This window comes from Haematobia irritans, chromosome 2 (genome assembly GCF_050003625.1).
Source record: "Haematobia irritans isolate KBUSLIRL chromosome 2, ASM5000362v1, whole genome shotgun sequence".
Taxonomy (NCBI): domain Eukaryota; kingdom Metazoa; phylum Arthropoda; class Insecta; order Diptera; family Muscidae; genus Haematobia; species Haematobia irritans.
In genome coordinates, this window is record NC_134398.1 from 229,556,561 (window position 1) to 229,572,611 (window position 16,051).

Here is a 16,051-nt window from a genome sequence, read left to right on the forward strand (position 1 = left end):
TTTGTTGATGAGCGAATTTTCTTAGAAAATTTGCAGCTGGGCGAATTTTCGAATTTGCAGCTGGGCGAATTTTCTTAGAAAATTTGGTGGTGGTCTAATTTTCTTTGAAAATTTAGTGATAGACGAATTTATTAAGAAAATTTGCTGGTGGCCGAATTTTCTAAGAAACTTAGAAATGGTCTAATTTTGATGGGCGAATTTTCATATAAAAATTTTCTGATAGACGAATTTTCTTAGAAAATTTGGTGGTGGACGAATTTTCTTAGAAAATTTTAGAAAAATGGGGGAATTTTCTAAGAAAATTTGGTGATGAGCGAATTTTCTTAAAAAAATTTTTGTTTTCTTAGAAAATTTGGTGATGGACAAATTTTCTTAGAAAATTTTCTGATGGAAATTCGTCCACCACCAAATTTTCTAAGAAAATTTTTTCTAAGAAAATTTGGTGGTGGACGAATTTTCTTAGAAAATTTGGTGGTGGACGAATTTTCTTAGAAAATTTGGTGGTGGGCGAATTTTCTAAGAAAATTTGGTGATTGCTTATGAGCGAATTTTCTTAAAAAAATTGTTGATGAGATGGGCGAATTTTCTTAGAAAATTTGCTGGTGGGCGAATTTTCTTAGAAAATTTGCTGGTGGACGAATTTTCTTAGAAAATTTGGTGGTGGGCGAATTTTCTTAGAAAATTTAGTAATGGGCGAATTTTTTAAGAAAATTTGGTGATTGCTGATGAGCGAATTTTTTTTCAAAATTTGTTGATAAGCGAATTTTCTTATAAAATTTGCGGGTGGGCGAATTTTCTTAGAAAATTTGCTGGTGGACGAATTTTCTAAGAAAATTTGCTGGTGGACGAATTTTCCTACAAAATTTGGTGGTGGACGAATTTTCCTACAAAATTTGGTGGTGGACGAATTATCTTTGAAAATTTAGTGATAGACGAATTTATTAAGAAAATTTGCTGGTGGCTGAATTTTCTAAGAAACTTAGGTGATGGTCTAATTTTGATGGGCGAATTTTCATATAAAAATTTTCTGATAGACGAATTTTCTTAGAAAATTTGCTGATGAACGAATTTTCTTAGAAAATTTTAGAAAAATGGGGGAATTTTCTAAGAAAATTTGGTGATGAGCGAATTTTCTTAAAAAAATTTTTTTTTTGTTTTCTTAGAAAATTTGATGGTGGGCGAATTTTCATATAAAATTTTCTGATGGGCGAATTTTCATATAAAATTTTCTGATGGACAAATTTTCTTAGAAAATTTTCTGAAGGACGAATTTTCTTAGAACATTTTCTGATGGACGAATTTTCTTAGAAAATAGGATAGGATGTATTGAACGACATTTGTTTTAGAAAATCTGGAACTGTGTGAATTGTTTTTTAAATCTGATTCTGGGCGAGTTTTATAAATAAGCTATTAAAAATATTGAATTTTAATTTTAGGTAATCTACGATCATTGGTAAGTGCCAGATATTATTGTGTCGACCCAATAAATCGGTCTTTGCTCTGTGACGGTTAATTTGAATTATGTACCATTATCGCAGATTATTCAAAACAAAATTCTCAATTTATTTTTTTGTTTTCAGACAATTTACTTTGCATTTACAATAAAATACCATATATTTACAGAGGGTTTGTTTTCTTGAAACATATCTCTTGTTTCTTGTCCCGAAACAGCGATTGTTTCTTATCATGCCGAAGAATACAAAGCTCAGTTCAAGCAGCATGAATATTCACATGACCACGGAGCCAATCAATGAAAAGAATCTATTATGTCCGTCTGTCATGAAATAAGTGTCTGTGTTATACAAAATACAAACTCTCTTTATTTTATACGCCGGCTTAGATGAGAAAATTGTATTGGAAAAAGTGGCAAAGAAAAAATAAGTATTGGCTACAATCGGAAATTCATGGCATTACGATTGCACTCGCGAGATTGTTCGAATAAAGATCGCGTCTTTGGAAGAAGTGAAGCCTACAGAAATATAAAACAGTTTGAACACCGCAATCGGGATTTGAAAACAAATGGGATACAATTTTCACTTCAGATACCTACGCAAATCAGACATTGTTTTAATTTATAAAACCTGAAAAACTCCTTTTTAAAGGGGGAGAAAAGTGAAAAGTTTAAGAAAACCCCATAGTTCGAAAGTCATCGAAAAACGAGCGCAATAAAAATTGATTTGACCATCAGTATTTTTAATTTTTCAAAAGCAAATCGAATAAAAATGCGTTTTTTCACAATATGCTTCATCCTATTTGTTTCGATCGTTTGGACTCAAGCAAGATCTCGTAAGTGAAATTTCCTATGGAGAAAATTATCAAAATCATGCGTATAAATTACAGTTGGAGATTAATAGGATTGACATAGGTTGTATCTATATAAGGCTAGTGCAAATGTTCCCCTGATGTAAATTTGTTATTCAAAAAAGCAAGAACAGAAGAAATCTCCTAAAAGAGCAAAAATAGAAAAATCGGCATAATTTCTACAGACCTTGTTGCTTTCGTATCAAATAATTCGAAAAAATGCATTCAATGGAATTTGTTAGTAGACATAGTAGAAAAAATTCTTCAATTTTCTGACATAGCCTCTAAAATCAATGTGATGTTTTCATGGTCCACATGGATCAGTCCCTTGTGGAGGACATTTAGATTCATATGTTGCTTAAGGCGCCCAAAAAATTGTGCCAAATTATGTCTATGTGGCTTCTGTAAGATCTTAAGAAGATCGGTTGATAAATGAAGCTAATTCGACCAATTTTGCTGCGACGAGACGGGAAGTGTGAGGTGGTATTTTTTGGTGGTCAAAGAGAACATTTTCCAAATCGGCCCACTAATTAAGCTTAAAACAGTTCTGCGCCAGTTTTTTTTTCAAAGAAAAACACACTGAAAAAAATATTTACCTGATATTAAAGATTACGCAACCTCAATTTTAGGATGCATAATTTCCACACTATAAAGGACAATTTTCTTTAAAATAATGAAATTTTATTTAAAAGAAAGTTTATAATCTTTGAGTTTTTCATTAAATTTAGGACACACATTTTGAAAATTTGCGTCCCTTCGTTAAAGTTACATGTCTTTAAACTAAGGCAAATTTTCCTTAAAGTAAAGAAACACATTTTTGATTTAAAGAAATCGTCCTTAAATTAATTGAAATATTGAATCTTTAGATTTAAGATAAAAATTCTTCAAATATAGTCTAAGACTTATTTTGAGGATTTAGCATCTTTGGTTTAAAGTTTTTTTTCGGAATTAAGAAAATAATTTTTTAATTCGAAGTATCCGTCATAATTTGGATTTTTAAACTGGCATTTGTTTGTACGTGAATAGCTTTATTAATATACCAGACAAATAGAATGAAAATTCGATAAATGAGATATGTATCCTAATTTTAATTTTATAGATCCTAGATTTAAAGCATGATAGGTCGCAAAAAAATTTACTTATTTCAAAGAACCCGCATCTTTGGCTCGGAATCAATACCAAAATCCTTAAAGGAAAGTCAAAATCTTTGAATCCAAGTAAACTTTTTTTTGAGTGCATGTTTTTATACTGCAACAAAACAGCTTACCATGTTCTGAAGATTTTGTCTTTACTTTAATAACTTTGGTATTGATTCCGAGTCAAAGAAGCGGAGAAGCGCTTTAAAATTTAGATTTAAGCTTAACTCGCTTTATTCGAAGGACAAGGTGACTTCAATGAAATGTTTGTAGACTTTGATCAAGTAAAACATCGTAGTATCAAAGAAACGCGTCGCCTCTGCTAAGCATAAATAGCTTTCGTATTTTAGGATCTTTGTGTTTACTACAAAAATTTCCTCACGATGCACCCATACACTCAAAAAAAAGTTTACTTGGATTCAAAGATTTTGACCTTAGGTTAGATGGCAGCCCTATGTATCAGGCTCACTTGGACTATTCAGTCCATTGTGATACCACATTGGTGAACTTCTTTCTTATCACTGAGTGCTATCCGATTCCATGTTAAGCTCAATGACGAGGAACCTCCTTTTTATAGCTGAGTCCGAACGGCGTTCCACATTGCGGTGAAACCACTTATATATAATTATGGACCGATTTCGACCAATTTTTGCATGGGAGTTTGAGGCCATATATAAACATCACGTATCGGATGAAATTTGCTTCTCTTAGAGGCCTCGCAAGCCAAATCGGGGGATCGGTTTATATGGGGGCTATATATAATTATTGACCGATGTGGACCAATTTTTGCATGGTTGTTAGAGACCATATACTAACACCATGTACCAAATTTCAGCCGGATCGGATGAAATTTGCTTCTCTTAGAGGCCTCGCTAGCCAAATTGGGGGATCGGTTTATATGGGGGCTATATATAATTATGGACCGATATGGACCAATTTTTGCATGGTTGTTAGAGACCATATACTAACACCATGTACCAAATTTCAGCCGGATCGGATGAAATTTGCTTCTCTTAGAGGCCCCGCAAGCCAAATCGAGGGATCGATTTATATGGGGGCTATATATAATTATGGACCGATGTAGACCCATTTTTGCATGGTTGTTAGAGACCATATACTAACACCATGTACCAAATTTCAGCCGGATCGGATGAAATTTGCTTCTCTTAGAGGCCTCGCAAGCCAACTCGGGGGATCGGTTTATATGGGGGCTATATATAATTATGGACCGATATGGACCAATTTTTGCATGGTTGTTAGAGACCATATACTAACACCATGTACCAAATTTCAGCCGGATCGGATGAAATTTGCTTCTCTTAGAGGCCTCGCAAGCCAAATCGAGGGATCGATTTATATGGGGGCTATATATAATTATGGACCGATGTAGACCCATTTTTGCATGGTTGTTAGAGACCATATACTAACACCATGTACCAAATTTCAGCCGGATCGGATGAAATTTGCTTCTCTTAGAGGCCTCGCAAGCCAACTCGGGGGATCGGTTTATATGGGGGCGATATATATAATTATTGACCGATGTGGACCAATTTTTGCATGGTTGTTAGAAACCAGATACTAACACCATGTACCAAATTTCAGCCGGATCGGATGAAATTTGCTTTCTTAGAGGCCTCACAAGCCAAATCGGAGGATCGGTTTATATGGGGGCTATATATAATTATTGACCGATATGGACCAATTTTTGCATGGTTGTTAGAGACCATATACTAACACCATGTACCAAATTTCAGCCGGATCGGATGAAATTTGCTTCTCTTATAGGCCTCGCAAGCCAAATCGGGGGATCGGTTTATATGGGGGCTAATATAATTATGGACCGATATGGACCAATTTTTGCATGGTTGTTAGAGACCATATACTTACACCATGTACCAAATTTCAGCCGGATCGGATGAAATTTGCTTCTCTTAGAGGCCTTGCAAGCCAAATTTGGGGGTCCGTTTATATGGGGGCTATACGTAAAAGTGGACCGATATGGCCCATTTGCAATACCATCCGACCTACATCAATAACAACTACTTTTGCCAAGTTTCAAGTCGATAGCTTGTTTCGTTCGGAAGTTAGCGTGATTTCAACAGACGGACGGACGGACGGACATGGTCAGATCGACTCAGAATTTCACCACGACCCAGAATATATATACTTTATGGGGTCTTAGAGCAATATTTCGATATGTTACAAACGGAATGACAAAGTTAATATACCCCCCATCTATGGTGGAGGGTATAAAAAAAAATTAAACCAAAGATGCAAAATCTTCAAAATAAGTCTTATATTTGAAGAGTTTTTATCTTAAGAAAAATTTTCCTTAGTTCAAGGATATACAACTTTAACAAGATTCGTGTCCTAAATTTAATGAAAAACAGTTTTTAAGCAAATATTATAAACTTTCTTTTAACTAAAATTTCGTTATTTTAAAGAAATTTGTCCTTAATATTGTGTAAATTGCGTGTCCTATAATGTAGGCTGCATAATCTTTCATATTATATCAATATTTTTTAAATAATAAATGTGAGGAGATGTACAATTCCAATTGATATGACGATAAGTATACCCCGCTACACACTGTGGAACAAGAACATACTCATATGACCGGAGAGGTAGAATCAACGTTGAAGGATTTGAGATGGTATCGAAAATGTTGATCTCAAAAGTGGTGCAGTCTAGCCAGTCCATCCTATTTTAGACTTTCCTTCTATAGCCAATCCAGCCCGATTTTAGACTTTTCTTCCTTATTTTCTTAATGTTTTCGCTTACTGTACTTATTTCACCAGGTTAAAACTCGATGGTGGGACAGTGGCCGAAAACTCACCCCAAGATTTTATTTGTTTTCCCTCCAAATTCCTTTTTATCAAGTTTTTTACTATGTATAAAATTGTTCAATTCAGAATTCTACACGTGTAGTTGATCGTCAATTTCGTTTCCGAGAAACGAATTTTTCTTTTGTTTAAATTGTTTCTTTCAAGCCAAACATAGATAGTCGTGGACTAACGTGGCAACGCGTACCATCAATAAAAATTCTGTTCAAATATATACACTTAAAAAAAAGGTTTCTTTTCCGAGGAACGAAAGTTTAGACAAACGAAGTTTGCTCTTGACGTTAATACATTTTTTTTAAAAGCAAATAAAAAAATTAGAGAATTTTTGACAATTGTTCTAACGAAGGTGTTCTAAGAAACATCTTATATTTTTTGTTTGCTTTTAAAAAGTTTGTTTTAACGTCAAAATAAAAGTTCGTTTGTCTAAAATTTCGTTCCTGAGAAAAGAAGTCTCTTTTATCCGTGTTGTTAGGTAGTTATATTCCAACACGTAAAATAGTTTTACCAGTAAAGTGAGACCATATTTTCTACAGTAATTTCCAGATTTCCTACAGTAATTTACGAGTATGATTTTGATATCTAGAGATGGAACTGCATAATTTTCAGAAAATTTTAAAAACTTTTCTTATTCCAGGTCCCGCTGTTGATATTTGTGATCGTAAACCAACCATCAATGGTCTTTGTGTAACCTCCACCCTGGGTATCTACTATGATGCTGAAACGCAACGTTGTCGTTATATGGGATGCAGTCCGGATAAGAAACTTTTTAGTTCCTTGGAAGATTGTGACAAAATCTGCAATAGTAAAAGGCGACGAAATAGACGTGTTCGTTATTCCTAAAATGAATTAGAGTTGCTCCCAGTAGCGTCCAGCGGATGGCCTTTGTGTTTGATATAAGATTTAGGTGCCTTGTTTTTGATTTGCTGTAGTATTGCATATTTTTTCGTCATAGATTATAAGCTTTCTGTGAAATGGACTTGAGTAGATGACCATGGCCCAAATTGAATATGACTTTAATTGTATTCGTTTTACAATTACAATCGATGTACAGTTTCGATGTTTATTTAATATTTCTTTATTATATATATTTTTTTTTATTTTGAGGAAAAAATAAAAAAAAAAACAAATCGTAGCTTTTAATGACTTTGTATTTCCTTTGTGTTCGACTCTGTCAGAAGAAAATCTTCAGACATACATGCGATTTATTCTGTAAAAGAAAATAAATGCCTATAATGACCGTTATCAGTTTGCGTAATTGTAGTTCAAAAACGTGTTGGACAAGTATGATTTTGATAGTATATGCATGTAGAATAGTTTACAAATAGCTATTTTTAATATATTAATAATAATAATTATTATTATTATTATTATTATTGCTGAACAATTTTTTTAAAAAGAAATAGGGTAGTATCAGATTAAACTTTACTCTCAACCTACACCCAAAGGAGAAATAAATTTCCTCTGGAAGGAAATTGTAGACAAACGAAATGCCAATTTCTTATAAAGTCTCCTCTTTGAGAGCAATTAAATCCGAATTTATAAGTAGGAGCGTTTTTAAAGTCAATAGTAATCTTCGATTGTCTAAAGTTTCGTTCCTCGGAAAAGAAAAAAATTTTTTCACAGTTTTTTTTTTTATATTCGTATTAAATTAAATATATTTTCATACCCTATGACACGGTTTAAATTTAATTTACCCAGCAAAAACTATCATTATCAATTACTCTTGGAGGTAACTTAGTTCAAGATTGTAACCAATTACTTTTAAATGGAAAACTTGTATACTTTCCCACTGTGGTACTGTCGTCGTATGAAAAAAGGTACACGGACGAAAAAGGTTGTTTCGGTGAAAAAATTATTTGTTTGGAACTCAAAGTTTTGGCACATGTTTGGGACATAGATGTCAATGAGAAAAGATGATTGAGTCGTAAAAAGTTGTAAAAGAAGTAAGTCGTTTAAAAATGCCCTACTGTATCGCGTATTCTAATCGATTTTGGTTTATCGTTACAGTTGCCGGTTTAAAGTACCATCAACCATCAATCGATTATTATTTAAAATTTTTAATTCTACCTTTGCTCCTAATTTTTCGTATTTTTTACAAAAGAATTAATAAACTGAAATTTCTTGAATTCTAATATTATTGAATTCTTATATTACATAGATTTTTAATCACTAACCTGTGAATGCTAAGGGAGTTACGTTTGTGGCAAATATTACATTTATCTATTCGCTTAATGCGAGTGTCAATAAAAACCTTGTTTATCTATTTTTTCTTGTTTATTATAACAAAATAGTGTTCTGTCAAAATCATAGGGGCCCCATTAAACTAATATGCCCAGGGCCTTTAAAAGGTTAAAGACGGCCCTGGATATCTCTCAGAAACGTAAGAGAGAGAGAGAGAGAAAGAGTGGGAGCTAGAATAGAGGAAAAATATATAGATGACGACGGAGTTAAATAATGAAAGACATTTGAAGATATGTAAAAAAGTTTAATTACAAGAAATAAAAGTGTAGGTTGCTGAGTAAACGTTCATGATTGTTTATCGACTTATTTGTATTATATTTAAGACAGTTTGCTACTACCAAATAAATGTTTAGAAATGCTAAGTGCAAACATTTTTTTGTTTGAACACATTCTGAAAATATATATGCTTGAAGCAGAAAATGTTTGGGTGTTGCACGGATGAAAAAGACTGTTTTTCATATGTTTGGCTATAAACATTATATGTTTGGAACACAAATTTTTAAACACAATATTTTTGAGTGCAAGCATATAATGTTCATAAACTAGCATAACATGTTTGGGACATATATGTTAATATGTTAGAACATATTATGTTTGGGACATAAAATGTTTGTAAATATAATATGCTTGGATGCAAACATATATTAATTTAGAAATAGCCTATAAACATATATGTGTTTAGTAGCTTGGAGCGCTATTTAAAAGGGAGCGATATTGAATTAAGTTGGTGGTTGTTGCTTGTTATTACAAAATTAACATTTTATTTTTCCTTGGGCAATTGATCAGCTACTTCTTTGATCCTTACAAACTGTGTGGTCCGCTGTTCGAATCCCCGTCCGGCTAAAGGTAAAATTAAAATAAAAAAAATCATACAATTGAATAATGTCTTCTACAATGTTTGTATTACAGAAAAAGGTGCTAAGAACTAAAAAATCTCGTGGAAGTGAGAAAGATGTGGGGGAATATACAATTGAGCAGAAACAAAATTTTGAGCATTCAGGTCGAAAACCTATGTTGTTAGCACCTATATTACCTGTTTATTTTCATAATTCATTATGATTGTAAATATATAAATATAAATAAATAAATAAAATTTTGAGCACAATATTGTTTGGGAGAATTTTTTTTTAAGCATATAATATTTTTGGGTGCAAAATGCTTCCAAACATATTATATGTTCACATAATAACATATTGTTTTTTGGAAGACAACATTATTGAATTTGGATGCAAAAATACAAAATGTTTGGAACTTAGACTACCCAAACATATATTGTTTAGACCAATATGCTTTCAAACATATTATATATTGGAAGAGATCAAAAATATAAATGTTTAGGCAATACCGAAAAATGTATATGCTTGAAGCAAAATATGTTTGGGAGTATATGTTACAGAAGCGATTTTTTGTGAATGCTCAAAATGTTGTTTCTTCCCCGACATCTTTCTCACTTCCACGATATTTTTTAGTTCTTAGCACCTTGTTCTGTAATACAAACATTGTAGAAGAAATTATTCAATTTTATGATTTTTTTTATTTTAATTTTACCTTTTGCCGGACGGGGATTCGAACAGCGGACCACACAGTTTGTAAGGATCAAAGAAGTAGCTGATCAATTGCCCAAGGAAAAATAAAATGTTAATTTTGTAATAACAAGCAACAACCACCAACTTAATTCAATATCGCTCCCTGTTAAAAAGCGCTCCAAGCTACTAAACACATATATGTTTATAGGCTATTTCTAAATTAATATATGTTTGCATCCAAGCATATTATATTTACAAACATTTTATGTCCCAAACATAATATGTTCTAACATATTAACATATATGTCCCAAACATGTTATGCTAGTTTATGAACATTATATTCTTGCACTCAAAAATATTGTGTTTAAAAATGTGTGTTCCAAACATATAATGTTTATAGCCAAACATATGAAAAACAGTCTTTTTCATCCGTGTACTAAGGGTCATGGGTTCGGTCTCGGCTATAAAAAGTTAAACATAGAATCGGGCAGCACTCATTGATAAGAGAGAAGTTCAGCACGTATGGTATCACAATGGACTGAATAGTCTAAGTGAACCTGAAATAAACGGTTGCCACTATACCTAACCTAGCTCCATTGAAAATTTCTTTGAGCAGATCAAATTCCTTTAAATTTTTGAGTATAAATTAAATATACTCACAGGTGCCAAATAAGGCAAAAACATATTTCCTTCAACAAGAGCCTATCAAAAGTTAATCACTCAAATCTTCTTATTACATATGTATGCACCCCACCCTTCCACCCACCAATACATCCATACCACAAAAGGACTATCTACATATGTGCAGTTTGTTATTCTAATCGCAACTGTCTGCAGCTTATAGCAGTACTACTATTAGGGAATCCTTGCTAATTGCCAATGCAATTATGCAGTTTGCTTTTGGCATTAACATAATTAACACATCCTCGCAGCAGCTTCACACGCAGACACATACTCACTAATGCACACATACACTCACACACTCACATTTGTCTTTCACATCATGTCATTGTTGTATTATCGTAATCATTGTGGCATTTTGTATGCCATGGAATGCACTTTGAATAATTGTAGTTGTGTTACACACCTGCTACGGATATAACAATTACAAGTAAATTAATATTAATTAATTTAGTTAAACGACTAATTGTAAATGGACATCAAATATCTACACATTTTCACACAAACAAACACACACACTCATACACAGATTTTTGTATAATTGTACTAGCTATTATAATGTAAATAGGATTTGAATGATAAAATCCGTATGCATTCTTATATATAAATGTGTATATTAAGGTGTACTGGTAAATAGGAAATATATATATTTTTGTTACTAAATTGCTGTTTAACTATTTTGGTATTGATTTGAAGTCAAAGAATGGTTTCTTACTAAGAAAAAGATGTTTGAAAAGTGAAATAATATGGATGCCCACATTTTTACGTTGAGCAGCTAATATTTTCACTGCATTCACACTACTTTGTTAAAATATTACCTATACATACAGAAAATATTTACAATACGAGCTTTCGTGGATAAGAAGTTGATAGGTTGTTGAAAAGAAAATGCCAGATAACAATCTACACAACAGAGAACGGCTGCGATCTATCGCAACCGACCAGTGTATTTAGTAAACACCAATATTTGCAATCTTAAAACACCAATTGGTAAAAAAAATTAACCACCAATATCCGATGCAACTGACGACTCTCGGTGTTTGTTGGTATGAGTGTTGGTCTCTCGAAAACACCGTAGTAAAGCAATCATACAAATTGCTTACTCATATCTAGGGTTGCCATTTTGGTCTGATCGGAACAAAATCGGTCCAAACAATTTTTAATTTTTAAATTTGGTCCGATGGTCGGACCAAATGGAGTTTTGTTGATTGTGGTCCATTTTCGTCAAATGGGTAATTTTTCAAAAATTTTTATGGACATACAATTTTGAAAAAATTTTCTGTAGAAATATTGACAAAATGTTGACAAAATTTTCTATATAAATAAAATTGTGAAAAATTTTCCATATAAATAAAATTTTGAAAAAAATTTCTATATAAATAAAATTTTGACAAAATTTTCTATAGAAATAAAATTTTGAAAAAAATCTATAGAAATCAAATTGTGGCAAAATTTTCTATACAAATAAAATTTTGACAAAATTTTCTATAGAAATAAAATTTTGCCAACATTTTCTATAGAAATAAACTTTTGCCAACATTTTGTATAGAAATCAAATTGTGACAAAATTTTCTATAGAAATAAAATTTTTATTTCTGATTGATTATCGTTGACCTTTTTATTTTATTTTTAAGCAATACTTATCATAGTTTCGGCTATAGGTCGATTAAAAAACATAGGATTGATGTTTTTATTTAAGTTTTATTTCCAATATTTTCAAGGATTTATTCTGGTGTGCACAGCTTCACACTCTGTTTTACACAGTAAAATTGTACACAGTAAAACAGAGTGTGAAGCTGTGCACACCAGAATAAATCCTTGAAAACGGTTTTGACGAATTCAACCGAAATATTGGAAATAAAACATCAATCCTATGTTTTTTTTAATCGACCTATAGCCGAAACTATGATAAGTATTGCTTAAAAATAAAATAAAATTTTAAAAAAAATTTTCTATAGAAATAAAATTTTGACAAAATTTTCTTTATAACTAAAATTTTGAAAAGTCAAGTAGTTTAGTCAACGCAATGGTTTTTAAACTGAGATCAAAACAACAAATATGATGCAGTACAAACCGACAATAACAAAACTAAATGACATATAATTTTGATAAAATTTTCTACAGAAATAAAATTTTGACAAAATTTTCTATAGAAATAAAATTTGGACAAACGTTTCTACAGGAATAAAAAAAAAATCTATCGAAGTAAAATTTTTGGAAAAATTTTAACTTTTAAATGATATTAATTTAATTTGGAAAAATGGTCCTCTGGTACGAATTTTGGTCCAATTTTGGAAACATGTTGGTCCAAAATAAAAATTCATTGTAGCAACGCTGCCCATATCTCAGCAGTTTGGTATTCTCTTATTTGGTACTCTCTCAATTCTCTTGAGCTAATGCCAACCAGGGATGGAAAATGCAGTACTATAGTACTTTCTTCAATACTTTTTCACCCTAGTCAGTACCGTAATACCCCCGCGAATGATTTAATACCTTTTGTTAGACATTTTTTAGCCGATATCAGATATATGGTACAATAGTTTTGACAAAATATTTTAATATTTTGAGAAGGTCTTTAACAAAATTAGTCTTTTACAAATTTGACAAAACAGACAAGTTCATGCGGAAACAAAATCTCGATTTTGTAAAAGCCATAGTCAAAAACACGATTTTATTGAATTTAAAGAATGTTTTAGTTGAAAAAGCATGTGATTCTATATTACGCTTCCACACGAACACTTTCTATATAAGAAGTCATCGATCGCGTACTAAAATAATGCGAACCATTACAGTCACGGTCGAAACTTGAGACAAAAAAATCTACCAACATTTGGAGCAAATCTTACCAAAAACTACCAAAAAATATATTGCAAAAATTTATTTCTTCAGAAAAATTTTATTTCTATAGAAAATTTTGTCAAATTTTATTTCTATAGAAAATTTAGTCAAAATTTTATTTCAATAGAATTTTTTTTATTTATATATTTACAGAAAATTTATGAAGTACCATGATGTCTACTAATCTACCAAACAGTAGAATTCTATTAACTGTGGCAACCGTGATTACAATACTACAGTAGTCTTTGTAAGCGGATATAAAACTACAAAAATATTTAAAATTGAGGAGTGACAAACAAAATTTTATTTATATTTAAAATTCAGTCCAAGGGAGCTCTTGACAATAATCTTCCAATGGAATTTTTGTTGAAATTTAGAGAAAAGTACTTTTTCGCTCAAAAAATACCTTTTTAGTACTTTCGTAAAAATTGTATTTTCCATCCCTGATGCCAACTGCTGGTAATTGTTGTTGTTGAATGCAATCACACTTAAGTGCCACACACGTATTTTGTTTACCGATGTCGATTGGTAAACAAAATCGACATCGATTTTACGATGTCGATTGGTTTAAGATTGCAAGACACAGCATACGAACATTGTTATATACTAGTGGTATTTTTATTCTCGCATTTGTATCAATGTAAAAGATCGCATGGTAATTGGTGTCTTACTCACTGCCATCGACATTTTGTGGGTTAAGCTGAGTACTATGCTCAGTTTTCAAGCTGAAAACCAGCTTTTTTCACGGTTACTTTTCTTAATTAATTAATTTAGAAATATAAAATGATTATCAATTAGAGGTGTGCACGTGACACGAAATTGTCGTGACTCACGCGTGAGTCACGCTCATGGCAACGGCTGAGTGTGCGTGAGCGTGATTAACATACCAAAATGTCGTGCGTGAGCGTGAGTCACGAAAATATTATCTTCGTGAGTGTGCGTGAGTAAAGATTTACGCTGACGAAAATAATCCCGCTCACCGACATAAAACGCTTAAGAATTAAATTCATTTACAATTTTAGTGACACCTGCGATGTTAAGAGTGTAATAACGCTCTCGAATTTAATAATGCTCATATTTTCAGACACGTCGCTAAGGTAAATTACTCAAAAAATTGTTCGTGAGTCACGGTATTTTCGTGAGTCACGACATTTTCGTGCGTGAGTGTGCGTGAGTACACATTTTCTTTTCGTGAGTGTGCGTGAGTCCTACCAAATAATATCGTGCGTGAGTGTGCGTGAGTAAGATTTTTCCATCGTGAGTGTGCGTGAGTAAAATACCACTCACGTGCACACCTCTATTATCAATAAATTCATTGGATCTTTTCCATCCATTATTTGATAAGACCTGATAAAAATATAATAGTCTTCATAACTATTTTTGTACTTTTAATTTAGTGTTTTGGTGAAAAAACCGAACATAGTACTCTCCTTAAGATTGCAATACGAAAAAAAGCCACCGGTTGCAGTTCTCTGCTACACAAACCTAGCTATACAGGTTTCATCGCCGGCTAAGGCGAATTTCCATAGCTTCCAATATAGATCTGGTGGGGGAAGATAACTCATATTGGGGCTTATATTCTAAATTCTAATGATAAATAATTTTCTAAAATTGAACCATTTTTAAACACCCTTAATCCTACACTCGAAAAAAAGTTGACTTGAATTCAAAGATTTTAACCTTCCCTTAAGGATTTTGGTATTGATTAAGAGCCAAAGAAGTTACATCTTTGAAATAAAAATATTTATAAGGATCTATCTAGCTTTAAATCTAGCCTTTGTAACTTTCAAATTAGGATCTCATTCTTATCTCAGATCTCATTTACCGAATTTTCGTTCTCTCATTATCAATATTATGCATGTACAAATAAATGTCACTTTAAAAATTTAAAAGAGAATTAAAAAACAACTTTAAACCAATAATACAAAATCTTCAAAATAAGTATTAGCCTATGTTTTTTTTGTTTTAATTTTAAGATTTAATACCTCACTTAATTTAAAGATTGTTTCTTTAGATCAAGTGTTTTTTTCACATTAAGGAAAATTGTCTTACTTTAAAAATATACAACTTTAATGGAGGAACTCTAATTTCACAGATTCGTGTCCTAAATTTAAAGAAAACAATTTTTGAAGATTTCTTTACTTTAACCCTTATACTACGTTGGGTATTAGGTCGTATTTTTCATCACCGAATTTTTTACTGTTGGATTATAATTAAAAGTTCTTACTACTCAGCATGAATTCAGCATATGTCACCAATTCATGCACTGAGTGATAGAAATGTTTAATTATATTCGAACAGTAAGAAATGCGGTGATGAAAAATACGACATGGGTCATCAAATGACCCCAACGGAGTATAAGGGTTAAAGAAATTCGCTTTTAATATTGTTTAAATTGAATGTCCTAAAATTTAGGTTCCGTAATCTTTAATATTAGGTCAATATTTGTCTCAGAGAACAACAATTCTCTTAATAAAAACTAGT

General features: G+C 31.8%; 1 protein-coding gene across 1 annotated transcript; it reads left to right on the plus strand.

Moving 5' to 3' along the window:
- Positions 1–1,925: 1,925 nt before the first annotated feature.
- On the plus strand, positions 1,926–7,412 carry LOC142225368 (kappaPI-actitoxin-Ael3a). Its single transcript, XM_075295131.1, has 2 exons — positions 1,926–2,286; positions 6,915–7,412. The coding sequence occupies exons 1-2, from the start codon at positions 2,223–2,225 to the stop codon at positions 7,118–7,120; spliced, it is 270 nt and encodes an 89-aa protein (XP_075151246.1). The 5' UTR covers positions 1,926–2,222; the 3' UTR covers positions 7,121–7,412.
- Positions 7,413–16,051: the final 8,639 nt, after the last annotated feature.

Bases quoted from the DNA above. Each gene is read 5' to 3' on its own strand.
- LOC142225368 (XM_075295131.1), top strand. From the start codon at position 2,223: ATGCGTTTTTTCACAATATGCTTCATCCTATTTGTTTCGATCGTTTGG. The intron at 2,287-6,914 runs GTAAGTGAAATT...TTCTTATTCCAG, and splicing joins TTGGACTCAAGCAAGATCTC to GTCCCGCTGTTGATATTTGT.